The 15,080-nt window shown below is 37.0% G+C and overlaps 1 protein-coding gene and 1 pseudogene across 3 annotated transcripts in view; one reads left to right on the forward strand and one right to left on the reverse strand.

The window, feature by feature from the left end:
* The window catches only part of LOC309604934 (large ribosomal subunit protein uL30 pseudogene), a 527,607-nt pseudogene that overhangs the window by 98,637 nt on the left and 413,890 nt on the right, over positions 1-15,080 (reverse strand). The window lies entirely within an intron of this gene.
* Positions 1-15,080, forward strand: part of CWF19L2 (CWF19 like cell cycle control factor 2) — a 186,716-nt gene that overhangs the window by 42,353 nt on the left and 129,283 nt on the right. The window contains exons 6-7 of one of the 2 annotated variants that reach the window (XM_082339911.1): positions 1,110-1,203; positions 12,091-12,200. In XM_082339911.1, the coding sequence (XP_082196037.1) occupies positions 1,110-1,203; positions 12,091-12,200 (204 nt within the window). The remainder of the gene's footprint in view (positions 1-1,109; positions 1,204-12,090; positions 12,201-15,080) is intronic. The other variant, XM_082339912.1, reaches the window with a different exon arrangement.

A 15,080-nucleotide genomic window follows, 5' to 3' on the forward strand; every position in this document is an offset into this window, starting at 1 on the left:
ACTCTTTCCATTCTTCTCTATCTACTTGCCATTATTATTTCTAATAATTGCCATTATTAGTTCTAAGAAGCATTTTCTGACCCCCTAAGTCAAATTGGATACCCCTAGTATATGTTTCTGTATCAGTCTTTACTTTCATAGCACTCTTCTATGTTAATATTGCTTGTCTTTCTCCTTTCTCAAGGCCATAATTTCTTTGATGGTGAGGACTATGCCTGGCTTATTAATTATAGCCCCAGTACCTGGCATAGTGCTTGGAACACAGTAGACACTTGCATTGTGACTAGGCTACTGTCATCTTTTTCCTGATTACTGCCACAGTCTTCTTACTGGTTTTCTACCTATAAGGTTGCTTTTCTCCAGTCTTCTCTCCACTCTGAAACCAGTTTGCTCTTTGTGTAACACAAAGCTGATCATGTTTATGGCTCACCATTGCCCCAGCAGAAAGCTCCAATAGCAGTTTAAAGTGGTTCCTGTGGCCTAGTCCCTGATTATTCTACAACCTAATCTCTTATTGCTATTCATTCATGCTTCTCAAGTTTTAGCCAGTCTGAATTACTTTGTTCCCTAAAGGTGCAGTGCTTTTTCTTTCCTCCTGGGTTTTATGAACATGCTTTTATTCCTATACTTGGAACCTCTTAATTCTCTCTTTTCCCACAGAAGAAACTGGCTAATTCTTGCTCATAGGTCTAATAGTACTCATATTACTTCCTTTAGGAAGTCTTTGATTTGTCAGCATGAGAGGAGTTTGAATTGTGTATGGCTTTAACACTCCGTACTTCTGTCTTCAAAGCACTTGTCAGTTACTTGTATATTGTATGTATTCCTCACTATCTCATAAGCTAGCAAGGACTGTGTTAGGCATATTGACTATTACATCTTCTGCATCTAGCACAGTTCTGATTCATGGTAGGCATTCAATAAAAGCATTGAATGAATGTTAATTTAGACATTATTTCCTGCAAGTTGGAAAAGAGTGTGTCTTAAGAGTTTTTAAAGTATTTCCCTAAGGTTACAATTGTTAACTGAGTCTCAGATTTTTAATTTATTAATATATTTTATGGTGGGGTTATTTTAAAATTGTGACCTCTGAAAATGTTTTGTTCCAGTTCAGACTGCTGGAAAGAGAATTGAATCCATACTGGAAGGATGGTGGGACAGGTCTTCCACCAGAAGACTGTAATGTGTCATCAGTTACTAAAGGTATCTTCATATTTTGATTGTAGCCACACAGGCATTTCTTATAACTTGGTATTCCTAAGGGAATGAACTGAGTCTGCTAGTAGATTGGCAAGATGTATTATGAATTCCAAAAATGAATAATAGTCCAAATCAGATTTTGAGATGTATTAAATCTAAATTTTATCACTAGTTATTATTTAAGTATTTCTGCTTGATGCTGTAATTTGATCAATTCTGCAAATATCTGTGTCTGTTTATGTATTTGCAAAACAATGATGTATATTGATTATCTGATGTGAAATTTGTATGGTTTTATATTATGAGCATCTATGGATTGTTACTAAAGGTTCAGTTTACATATAGGAAAGCAATGATAAAACATTTGCAGTCTTTTAAGGCCTCATTTAAATTACTAGTACTTGGGAAGATTATTTTAACTATAATATGTTAGCAAATTGGTTAAATATTTTTATACTTGGTAATGTTTTTATATTTGAGTTTATATTTTGAATGGATTAATGTAAAGCATGGTTCTGTAAGGATATAATTATTCTTTGGTTTGTTACATGCTATAACAAAATGCAAAAAGTATTAAAGCTCTGAAGTTTCATGAAAATGATGTATAAATATTAAAGATGTGATTTCATATCTTCAGAAATTCTTACTTTGCCAGCATTTACAAATTTTATTGATGTTAGGATAGTGCTGTTACTTTCCAGCAGATGGAGACAAAATACTTGTGTCACGTATTCATACCTTTCACCATAATTAAAAAAAATACTTATATGCCAATTAAGTGTTACATTGACAACTCAATGAAAAGTTTGATTAATTACAATTAACCCAGTATACACATAGTAGTATTATAAATTATCTTTTCATCTTAGTCATTTCTCAGCAGAATGTTTTCCTGCTTTTTATACATAATTTATTTTTATTTTGTCCATTTGTTATATTCTTTTGTATTTTATGAGAGATGTCCCTGGAGCCACCTTATAGGTTCCTTTTTAATTTATATTTATTAGTTTTACTGAAGTTATCAGTAATTATAACATTTTCTTTATTGCCTTTCAGCTTGGGCAATAAAGAAATGTCTCTGCTGGGCTATATAATAATAACTGTACTCATATATGGGTCTCTTTGGAATACTGATGTTTAGAAATGTAAGAGTTTGGGAATCATAAGTTTTCTCAGTGAACCATTATTATGTAGGGCTGATCCAGCTTTTACCATCCTTGTTGTCAGAGGACAGTTAGTAAGTTCGTCTATGGGGAAGACTTAGAATTAGCAAATCCTGTCTTTGAGTATATGTAGTCAGCAGGTTCTTAACTTCACTGATTGGAGAAGACCCAAAGTTCTACCTAGGTAGTATCTTTCAGCTCGCTGAACCAGTAGAATCAGACACTAGGAGAAAAATGACCTTACATAAAGGTTTTAGAGAGCCTTTCTCCCTTCCCTTTCATATAATGCTTTCACCATTTCCCTTTCTCATATTTAATTAAAAGGAGAAAGAATGACAGAAAGCTCTGAATGTCTGTCAGAGGTTCAGATCCCAGAGTTGAAATTAAGCTTTAAAAAATGATTTGTAGGTTTTTCTGCGTATGCAGATAGTGTAGTCATTCTCTTTAGACTAGTGGTAGAGTTGAAGCTGTGAGGCACCTAAAAGTGTTATAACAGTAGTATTAAGAGGTATGTAGAGGTGCTATAGTGTTTATATTTAAGGACTTAGACTTTGGAGTTTGACTTCTTGGGATTAGAATTTTGGAATTTCCACTCATTAGTTCTGTGATTTGGGGACTGTTTCCTGACCTCTCTGAGCCCAGTTTAAACATTGTAGTAGGGAATAATGGTATTACCTGTCTTATATGGTTATTGTGAGGATTTATCACAGAATCTGGAATATAGTAAATACTTAATAATGACGTTGTCAAATATTTGTCCTTATGATGAAATGTTTTGGGAAGATTTTATCAACAGATTTTTTGGTAATGATTGAGGTGCCATATACACAATAACTAATTGGTTACTCTTGATATTTTTTTCCTTAGAGAAAATTAAGTAGAAAAATAAATAAATTTTCAGTGTCCATACAAAATTATCTTAAATCACATTTTAGTAATGGAAATATTTGTACAATTTTTTTTTTTTTTTAGAAATTCACGTTCTTTTATTTATTTATTTACCTATCCATGACTGTGTTGAGTCCTCGCCTCCGCGCGAGGGCCTTCCCCAGCTGCGGCAAGTGGGGACCACTCCTCATCGCGGTGCGCGGGCCCCTCACCATCGCGGCCTCTCCTGTTGTGGAGCACAGGCTCCAGACGCTCAGGCTCAGCAATTGTGGCTCACGGGCCCAGTCGCTCCGCGGCATGCGGGATCTTCCCAGACCAGGGCTCGAACCCGTGTCCCCTGCATTGGCAGGCAGATTCTCAACCACTGCGCCACCAGGGAAGCCCTGTACAATTTTTAAGTTTACAAAATAACACGTTTTTGTATCAGTTTATTTTCAGTAGCAGCCATGTGAGGGTAGCAAACTAGATGTACCAATTGAATACGAAGCTAATACCTAATGTTCAGAAAACTAAGGCTGAAATTGGTCAAGTTATTTGCCTATAGTCATGTGAGTAGTACTAGAACCCAGGTCTTCTGATTTTAGTCTAGGGTTAGTTACTCTAGGTTTTCATTAGAAGACTCTGTTACCATGTAGTTAGTAGATATTCTTGCTTAAAAACTCTGTATTTTTGTTCATCCATATAGATTTTTTTCCCTTTATTTTTTGGCTTTCTCTTACAGAATCTTTTGAGAAGTTGTTTCAAAGGTGGTTTAAATCAACTGCCTTATTTTGCAGACAAAGAAGTAAAATTTAAAGGAGTTAATGACTTGCTTGAGGTCTTACAACTATTTAATAACAACAGCAACACTAAAATCTAGGTCTCCTGATATTTAGTTTATTGCTATTTTTTTTTACTTTCATTTTATTTTATTTTATTTTTTATTGGCATATTTTTTTTTAACATCTTTATTGGAGTATAATTGCTTTACAATGGTGTGTTAGTTTCTGCTTTATAACAAAGTGAGTCAGTTATACATATACATATGTTCCCATATCTCTTCCCTCTTGCATCTCCCTCCCTCCCAACCTCCCTGTCCCACCCCTCTAGGTGGTCACAAAGCACCGAGCTGATCTCCCTGTGTTATGCGGTTGCTTCCCACTAGCTATCTATTTTATGTTTGGTAGTGTATATACGTCCATGCCACTCTCTCACTTTGTCACAGCTTACCCTTCCCCCTCCCCATATCCTCAAGTCCATTCTCTAGTAGGTCTGTGTCTTTATTCCCGTCTTACCACTAGGTTCTTCATGACCTTTTTTTTTTTTCCCGTAGATTCCATATATATGTGTTAGCATACTGTATTTGTTTTTCTCTTTCTGACTGACTGCACTCTGTATGACAGACTCTAAGTCCATCCACCTCACTATAAATAACTCCATTTCATTTCTTTTTATGGCTGAGTAATATTCCATTGTATATATGTGCCACATCTTCTTTATCCATTCATCCGATGATGGACATTTAGGTTGCTTCCATGTCCTGGATATTGTAAATAGAGATGCAGTGAACATTTTGGTATATGACTCTTTTTGAATTATGGTTTTCTCAGGGTATATGCCCAGTAGTGGGATTGCTGGGTCGTATGGTAGTTCTCTTTTTAGTTTTTTAAGGAACCTCCATACTGTTCTCCACAGTGGCTGTATCAATTTACATTCCCACCAACAGTGCAAGAGTGTTCCCTTTTCTCCACACCCTCTCCAGCATTTATTGTTTCTAGATTTTTTGATGATGACCATTCTGACCGGTGTGAGATGATATCTCATTGTAGTTTTGATTTGCATTTCTCTAATGATTAATGATGTTGAGCACTCTTTCATGTGTTTGTTGGCAATCTGTATATCTTCTTTGGAGAAATGTCTATTTAGGTCTTCTGCCCATTTTTGGATTGGGTTGTTTGTTTTTTTGTTATTGAGCTGCATGAGCTGCTTGTAAATTTTGGAGATTAATCCTTTGTCAGTTGCTTCATTTGCAAATATTTTCTCCCATTCTGAGGGTTGTCTTTTCGTCTTGTTTATGGTTTCCTTTGCTGTGCGAAAGCTTTTAAGTTTCATTAGGTCCCATTTGTTTATTTGTGTTTTTATTTCCATTTCTCTAGGAGCTGGGTCTAAAAGGATCTTGCTGTGATTTATGTCATAGAGTGTTCTGCCTATGTTTTCCTCTAAGAGTTTGATAGTGTCTGGCCTTACATTTAGGTCTTTAATCCATTTTGAGTTTATTTTTGTGTATGGTGTCAGGGAGTGTTCTAATTTCATACTTTTACATGTACCTGTCCAATTTTCCAAGCACCACTTATTGAAGAGGCTGTCTTTTCTCCACTGTATATGCTTGCCTCCTTTATCAAAGATAAGGTGACCATGCATGCATGGGTATATCTCTGGTCTTTCCATCCTGTTCCATTGATCTATATTTTTGTTTTTGTGCCAGTACCACACTGTCTTGATTACTGTAGCTTTGTAATATAGTCTGAAGTCAGGGAGCCTGATTCCTCCAGCTCCATTTTTTGTTCTCAAGATTGCTGTGGCTATTTGGGGTCTTTTGTGTCTCCATACAAATTGTGAAATTTTTTGTTCTAGCTCTGTGAAAAATGCCAGTGGTAGTTTGATAGTGATTGCATTGAATCTGTAGATTGCTTTGAGTAGTATAGTCATTTTCACAGTGTTGATTCTTCCGGTCCAGTAACGTATCCCTCCATCTGTTTGTGTCATCTTTTACTTTTTTCATCAGTATTTTATAGTTTTCTGAGTACTGGTCTTTTGTTTCCTTAGGTAGGTGTATTCCTAGGTATTTTATTCGTTTTGATGCAGTGGTAAATGGGATTGTTTCCTTAAGTTCTCTTTCTGATTTTTTGTTGTTAGTGTGTAAGAATGCAAGAGATTTCTGTGTATTAATTTTGTATACAGCATCTGTACCAAATTCATTTATGAGTACTAGTAGTTTTCTCATAGCATCTTTAGGATTTTCTATGCATAGTGTCATGTCATCTGCAAACAGTGGCAGTTTTACTTCTTCTTTTCCAATTTGGATTCCTTTTATTTCTTTTTCTTCTCTGATTGCTGTGGCTAGGACTTGCAAAACTATGTTGAGTAGTAGTGGCGAGAGTGGTCATCCTTGCTTTGTTCTTGATCTTACAGGAAATGCTTTCAGCTTTTCACCATTGACTAATTGTTAGCTGTAGGTTTTATTGTATATGGACTCTTTTATGTTGAGGTAGGTTCCCTCTTAGGCCACTTTCTGGAGGTTTTTTTTTTTTGTCGTAAATGGGTGTTGAACTTTGTTATAGTTTTTTCTGCATCTATTGAAATGATCATATGGATTTTATTCTTCAGTTTGTTAATGTGGTGTATCACGTTGTTTGATTTGTGTATATTGAAGAATCCTTGCAACCCTGGGATAAATCCCACTTGATCAGAGTGTATTATCCTTTTGATGTGCTGTTGGATTCGGTTTGCTAGTAGTTTGTTGAGGATTTTTGTGTCTATATTCATTCGTGATATTGACCTATAAATTTTCTTTTTTTGTGGTATCTTTGTCTGGTTTTGGTATCAGGGTGATGGTAGCCTCATAGAATGAGTTTGGGAGTGCTCCTTTCTCTGCAATTTTTGGGAAGAGTTTCAGAATGGTAGGTGTTATCTCTTCTCTAAATGTTGGATAGAATTTGCCTGTGAAACCATCTGGTCCTGGACTTTTGTTTGTTGGAAGATTTGTAATCACAGTTTCAATTTCAGTGCTTCTGATTGGTTTGTTCATATTTTCTGTGTCTTCCTGGTTCAGTCTTGTTTCTTTCTTTCTACGAATTTGTCCATTTCTTCTACGTTGTTCATTTTATTGGTATAGAGTTGCCTGTACTAATTTCTTATGATCCTTTCTATTTCTGTGGTGTCCATTGTAACGTTTGTTTTTTTATTTGTAATTTTATTGCTTTGAATCCTCTCCCTTTTTTTCTTGATGAGTTTGGCTGAAGGTTTATCAATTTTGTTTATCTTCTCAAAGAACCAGCTTTTAGTTTTATTGATCTTTGCTATTGTTTTCTTCATGTCTATTTCATTTATTCTGCTCTGATCTTTATGATTTCTTTCCTTCTACTAACTTTGGGTTTTGTTTGTTTTTCTTTTTCTAGTTGCTTTAGATGTAAGGATAGGTTGTTTACTTGAGATTTTTCTTGTTTTTTGAGGTAAGCTTGTATTGCTATAAACTTTCCTTTTAGAACTACTTTTGCTGTGTCCCATACATTTTGCAGTGTCATGTATTTGGAGTCGTTTGTCTCTAGGTATTTTTTGATTTCCTCTTTGATTTCTTCAGTGATCCATTGATTATTTAATAACATATTGTTTAGCTTCCGTTTGTTTGTGTTTTTTACAGTTTTTTTTCCCTGTAATTGATTTCTAACCTCATAGTGTTGTGGTCAGAAAAGATGCTTGATATGATTTCAATTTTCTTAACTTTTTCAAGGCTTGATTTTTGACCCAAGATATGACCTATTCTGGAGAATGTTCCATGTGCACTTGAGAAGAAAGTGTTTTCTGCTGCTTTTGGATATAATGTCCTATAAATATCAATTAAGTGTATTTGGTCTAATGTGTCATTTAAGGCTTGTGTTTTCCTTAACTTTCTGTCTGGATGATGTATCCGTTGGTTTAAGTGGGATCTTGATATCCTCCACGATTATTGTGTTACTGTCAATTTCCCCTTTTTTGGCTGTTAGCATTTGCCTTATGTTGAGGTGCTCCTATGTAGGGTGCATATATTTACAATTGTTATGTCTTCTTCATGGACTGATTCTTTGATCATTATGTAGTGTTCTTCCTTGTCTCTTGTAACAGTCTGTATTTTAAAGTCTATTTTGTGTGAGATGAGAATTGCTACTCCAGCCTTCTCTTGATTTCCATTTGCATGGAATATATTTTTTCCATTCCCTCACTTTCAGTCTGTATGTGTCCCTAGAGCTGAAGTGGGTCTCTTGTAGACAGTATATATATATACATGTCTTGTTTTTGTATCCATTCAGCCAGTCTGTACCTTTGGCTAGAGGATTTGATCTATTTGCATTTAAGGTAATTATTGATATGTATGTTGCTATTGTTATTTTTTTAATTGTTTTCAGTTTGTTTTTGTAGGTCTTTTTCTTCTCTGTGTTTCTTGCCTAGAGAAGTTCATTTAGCATTTGTTGTAAAGCTAGTTTGGTGGTGCTGAATTTCCTCTTAGCTTTTGTTTGTCGGTAATGCTTTTGATTTCTCAGTTGATTCTGAATGGCAGCCTTGCTGGGCAGATTAATCTTGGTTGTAGGTTTTTCCCTTTTAGTACTTTAAATTTATCCTGCCACTCCGTTCTGGCTTGCAGAGTTTCTGCTGAGATATCAGCTGATAACCTTATGGGGATTCCCTTGTATGTTATTTGTTGCTTTTCCCTTGTTGCTTTTAATATTTTTTCTTTGTATTTAATTTTTGTTTGTTTGATTCATATGTGTCTCAACATGTTTCTCCTTGGGTTTATCCTGTATGGGACTCTCTGTGCTTCCTAGACTTGGACAACTATTTCCTTTCCCATGTTAGGGAACTTTTCAACTATAATCCCTTCAAATATTTTCGCAGACTCTTTCTCTTTCTCTTCTTTTTCTGGGACCCCTATAATTCGAATATTGGTTCCTTTAATGTTGTCCCAGAGGTCTCTGAGACTGTCGTAATTTCTTTTCTTTCTTTTCTTTATTCTGTTCCACTGCAGTGATTTCCCCCATTCTGTCTTACAGCTCACTTACCCATTCTTCTGCTTCAATTATTCTGCTACTGATTCCTTCTAGAGTAGTTTTCATTTCATTATTGTATTGTTCATCACTGTTTGTTCTTAGGTTCCTCTAGGTTTTTGTTAATCATTTCTTGTATATTTTCGATCCGTGCCTCCGTTCTGTTTCTGATATCTTGCGTCATCTTTACTATCATTACTCTGAATTCTTTTTGGGTAGATTGCCTAGTTCCTTTTCATTTACTTGATCTTTTATGTTTCTATCTTACGCCTTTGTCTGCAGCATATTCCTCTGTTCTTTTATTTTGTGTAACTTACTATGTTCGTCCTCACTTTTCCGCAGGCTGCAGGGTTGTAGTTCCTCTTGCTTCTGGTGTCTGCCCTGTTGTGGGTGATGTTGGTCCAGGGGCTTGTGTAGGCTTCCTGGTTGGAGGGACTGGTGCCTGTGCTCCGGTGGTTGGAGCTGGGTAGGCAGGGCCGTGGCAAGAGCTGTATTTTGGGGTGTCTCGAGCATAGGATGACTTTTGGCAGCCTGTCTGCTGATGGTTGGGGTTGTGTACCTGTCTTACTGGTTGTTTGGCCTGAGACATCCAGCACTGGAGCTTGCAGGCTGTTGGGGGGAGCCAGGTCTTGTTGCTGAGATGAGGACCTCTGGGAGAGCTCACTCTGATTAATATTCCCTGGGTCCAGGAATTCTCTGGAGGTCCAGTGGCCAGGACTTTGTGCTTCCACTGCGGGGCTCAGGTTCAACCCCCAGCTGGGGAACCAAGGAAGAACTTGCAAGACACATGGTGTGGCCAACAACAAACAAACAGAAAAACGAGAAAAAAAACAGAAAAGAGACAAAAACCAAGAGAAACAGAAAACCAAAAGGAAGCAAACAAAACCAAAAAGATCCAAAAAAAAACCCACAAAGAAAACAAAGTAGACAACCACCAAACAAACAAAAATACCTCAAAATGAAAACAAACAGTAGAAACATAACTAACAAAAACAATACAAAAAGCAAAGATGACAAAAAATAAACACACAAAAATGACAAGAAAACAAAAGGAAACAAACAGAAAAAGAGAAAAAAACTCCAAAACAAAAAAGAAAGACAAAAAGAAACAAAAAAGACAAACAAAAAACCCCAATAGACCAATAAAAAATACATTTAAAATTTTAAATGAATAAAATTAATTAAAACAACAAAACAAAACAGAACAAAATAATTCCCTAGGGGCTCTGCTATCAGTGTCTTTGCCCCCACGGTGAGCCATAGCCAACCTCCACCTCCCCAGGAGGCCCTCAAAGACCTTTCAGATAAGTCTGTGGACCTGCTGTGGGCAGTGTGGTTGCAACACAGACTCTGACCTGCCCCAACTCCCATGTGCACATGTCCCCAAAGTCCACAGCTGCCAAAGCTAGACCCATCTCAGTTCTGGGAGCACTCATCTATTCAGTTGTTCTGCAGGTGTTGGATATACCAGGCTGATTGTGGGGGTTAAATCTGCGGCTTGTGCAGCTGTACGGAGAGATTTTAATTCCTCTTCCTTAGTCGTACAGCCATGGGGGCTCAGCTTTGGTTTCGGTCCCATCTCGGTGTGTGGGCCAACCTCAAGCATCTGCTCTCCACCCAGGTGAGAGGGGGCGAAGGCAGCAACTGAGTGGGAGATTCTTACTCGCTTAGGTGGGATTGGCCAGAGGTGGGGATCGATTGGGGCATGCATGCTTGCTCAGGCAGGAGGGAATAAGGTGCCTACGACTGGGGCATGCGCACTCGCTCAGGTGTGAGGGGGACAAGGTTGCAATGACTGGGGCATGGGCACTCTGTTGGGAATCCCTCCCAGTGGCCATGGAGGCCGGGGCTGGCGTGTGGGGAGAGAGGCTGTGATGGTGGACCCGCCCCTTGTGTGCCACTCAACAATGGCGCCTTGCTTCTAAGGTAGTCCTACTTCTTCCAGGAGCATTCCCAGCTGCAGAGCTCCTCAATCCTGTCCCCACAGGCTGTCTCTGTGCAGCTGAGCTCCTCACTCTCGTCCCTTCAGGCTGTACCACACAGCCAACAGCAGTCCTCTCCCTGGGTCTGCTCTCCTAACATCTCGCGTCAGCACCCAGCCCCTGCCCACATTAGTGGACACCTGTCTCAGGCTGAGGTGCGCAGCGCTGTGATACAGACTGTCCATGGAAGTCTCGTTCTCTCCTGACTGCCACAGATCAGCCACTGCACTTTCTTCCAATAGCCCCTGAATCCACCCCTCTATTTCAGCATATTTTGCCACTGGTAAGGGGGCCTCCATGGGTGTGGTAATCTCTCCTCTCCTTCACCTCCTCCCCAGGAGTGTGGATCCCATCCCGTTTCCTCTTTTCCTTTTCTTCCCTTTCTCTCCTTCATCCTACCTGGTTACGCAGGGATCTTCTCTTGTCCTTTTAGGTGTCCAGGATCCTCTGCTAGTGTTCAGCAGGTGCTCTATGCGAATTGTTCCACTTGTAGATATATTCTTGATGTACTTATGGGGAGAAGTGAGCCCCAGGTCCTCCTATTCCACCCTCTTGACTGCTCTCAGCTCCTTATTTGTTCTTTGTGTTGTATCTGAAATAGCTTTTCCACCCCATGTGTATATCTTTATTCCTTATTTATTTTTAGGAATGCGCTTCCTACTCTTATCTTTGATTATAGAAATCCAACTCATTTTTTCAGCCTGGTTTGTGAAATTTTCCCTGACCTCACATTTAGAGGCAATTCTTCCTTTATTTTCATTTTTGTATAACTTTATAGCTCTTTATAATATTTATCAAATATTATTTTTGTTATAATTATTTATGTCCTTTTATTCTCATTCTCTTAGGTGGCAGTGTTTTTGAGGGTAGTTTTATTTTTTCCTTTCTCGTAATTGTAGAACTGTACCTTGCATATATAGGCACTCAAGTATATGTTGAATTTTAAATGTATTTATGATTTTTATATATTCAAGGAATAATATATAATTTTATAGTTAGAAATCATTGTAGAACCAATAAGTATTCTGCATAACCATGTGAAAAGTATAACTGACATTTAATATTGGAATTTAATTTCAGTAGTAGAAGATGGTGGTTTAAGCTGGCTAAGGAAGTCTTACCAAAGAATGAAGGAACAAGCTGAGAAACAAAACAGAAATTTTGAAGACATTGTAGCTGAAAGATATGGGGTAAGTATTAAGGAGATACATATTATTTTCAGAGTTATATGAGAAATTAACTTTGTCAGTGTTTTGTGCCAGGAAACACTTTTGAATTGACTTGATACTAAATTTCAAATGTGTATATTGCTATAGCCATTTTTTGCTTTTCATTTTTATGTAAACCTATGTAGCATATTTGAATATAAAACTCAATGAATATAAAATTAAAGTATGTAAAATTTAAGTATGCATGTGTTTAATGTAAAAGCAACATTTTCTTCTTGTGAGGAAATTTGAATAATATAAGAAAGCCTCCATAGTATACCTCTGGACATAACCACTGTTAAAAATTTTGTATATTTCAGAGATTTTAGTTTATTTCAGAGTTTTTGTTGTATTCCAGAGTTTCAGATTGTAACAGTTTTTCTGTTGTTGTTTAGAGAGTGTGCATGTGTACTTTTTTTTTTTGCTTTTAAAAAGTGATATTTATTTTTTCTTCCAGTTTTATTGAAATATACTTGGCATACAGCACTATATAAGCTTAAGATGTGCTGCATAATGATTTCACTTACATACATCATGACATGATTACCAAGTGTGTGTGTGTGTGTGTGTGTGTGTGTGTGTGTGTGTGTGTATGTGTATGTATAAAACAATGGAATCATGCAGCACTATATTTTAGAAGCAGCTCTCCCATTTACCATGGGTGAATAATCTTTCTGTTTCAGTAGCTATTGATGTCCTGTTTTTCCTTTTTAATTTCAGAAGAAAGAAGGTTTAGGAAGGAATAGGCAAACAAAAAAAAAGTGAGAGAGAAAAATTATCCTTTGTTTTAAGAGAATCTTTGTTAATATTTTGATTTTTGTTTTAGATTTTTTTCTAGTTATTATATACTTTTAAAATAAACAGTTTTATAAAAGTAGGCTCATAGAATACATCCTGCTTCTGTCACTTACACAAACAGACATAGTTGGATGCCAGTAAATGTGTATATTTTAATGACCTCTTAATATTTACATATATATTTATATGATTTTACTGTTATTTATTTAATTTCAGTGGAGGGACATTTATATATTTTTAGTTTCTCCCCTGTGAAACAACACTGTGCTGATCATCTTTTCCGATGCATTTTGCTTACTTACCTTGTTATTTTCTTACATGAATTACTAAAAGGGAAATTGTCAATTTAGAGGATATAGACACTTAATGTGAGATATGTATTGCAAAATTTCTGTATAGAAATATTGAAGAAATTATACTCTCAGTAAAATTACTTTTATTACATGATTTTCAATACTAGTACTATCATTCTTTATAGTCAGTGCTACTGTGATTGGTAAGCAGACTTTTTCTTTGCTTTTATTTTTATACATTTGTTTACTAGCAAAGTGGGATATTTTTTCATATTGTTTTGGCCATTTGATTGATTATTGATAGTATTTATCCATTTTGGTGTATTTATTTATTTTTTTTTTAATTTTTAAATATTTTATCTCATTTTATTTTTATTTTTTGTTTTTTATTTTTTTAAACATCTTTATTGGAGTTTAATTGCTTTACAATGGTGTGTTAGTTTCTGCTTTATAACAAAGTGAATCTGTTATACATATACTTGTGTCCCCATATCTCTTCCCTCTTGTGTCTCGCTCCCTCCCACTCTCCCTATCCCACCTCTCTAGGTGGTCACAAACCACCGAGCTTATCACCCTGTGCTATGTGGCTGCTTCCCACTAGCTAGCTATTTTATGTTTGGTAGTGTATATATGTCCATGCCATTCTCTCACGTTGTCCCAGCTTACCCTTCCCCCTCCCCGTATCCTCAAGTCCATTCTCTACTACGTCTGGATCTTTATTCCCGTCTTGCCACTAGGTTCTTCATGGCCTTTTTTTTTTTTTCTTTAGATTCCATATATATGTGTTAGCATACCGTATTTGTTTTTCTCTTTCTGACTTACTTCATTCTGTATGACAGACTCTAACTCCATCCACCTCATTACAAATACCTCCATTTCATTTCTTTTTATGGCTGAGTAATATTCCATTGTATATATGTGCCACATCTTCTTTATCCATTCATCCGATGATGGACACTTAGGTTGCTTCCACGTCTTGGCTATTGTAAATAGAGCTGCAATGAACATTTTGGTACATGACTCTTTTTGAATTATGGTTTTCTCAGGGTATATGCCCAGTAGTGGGATTGCTGGGTCGTATGGTAGTTCTATTTTTAGTTTTTTAAGGCACCTCCATACTGTTCTCCATAGTGGCTGTATCAATTTACATTCCAACCAACAGTGCAAGAGGGTTCCCTTTTCTCCACACCCTCTCCAGCATTTATTATTTCTAGATTTTTTGATGATGGCCATTCTGACCGGTGTGAGATGATATCTCATTGTAGTTTTTTTTTTTTTTTTTTAATTTTATTTATGGCTGTGTTGGGTCTTTGTTTCTCTGCGAGGGCTTTCTCTAGTTGCGGCAAGCGGGGGCCACTCTTCATCGCGGTGTGCGGGCCTCTCACTATCGCGGCCTCTCTTGTTGCGGAGCACAGGATCCAGACGTGCAGGCTCAGTAGTTGTGGCTCACGGGCCCAGTTGCTCTGCAGCATGTGGGATCTTCCCAGACCAGGGCTCGAACCCCTGTCCCCTGCATTGGCAGGCAGATTCTCAACCACTGCGCCACCAGGGAAGCCCTCATTGTAGTTTTGATTTACATTTCTCTAATGATTAATGATGTTGAGCATTCGTTCATGTGTCTGTTGGCAATCTGTATATCTTCTTTGGAGAAATGTCTATTTAGGTCTTCTGCCCATTTTTGGATTGGGTTGTTTGTTTCTTTGTTATTGAGCTGCATGAGCTGCTTTGTAAATCTTGGAGATTAATCCTTTGTCAGTTACTTCATTTGCAA

The sequence above is a fragment of the Balaenoptera borealis genome, assembly GCF_965194805.1.
Source record: "Balaenoptera borealis genome assembly, chromosome: 11".
Lineage (NCBI taxonomy): Eukaryota > Metazoa > Chordata > Mammalia > Artiodactyla > Balaenopteridae > Balaenoptera > Balaenoptera borealis.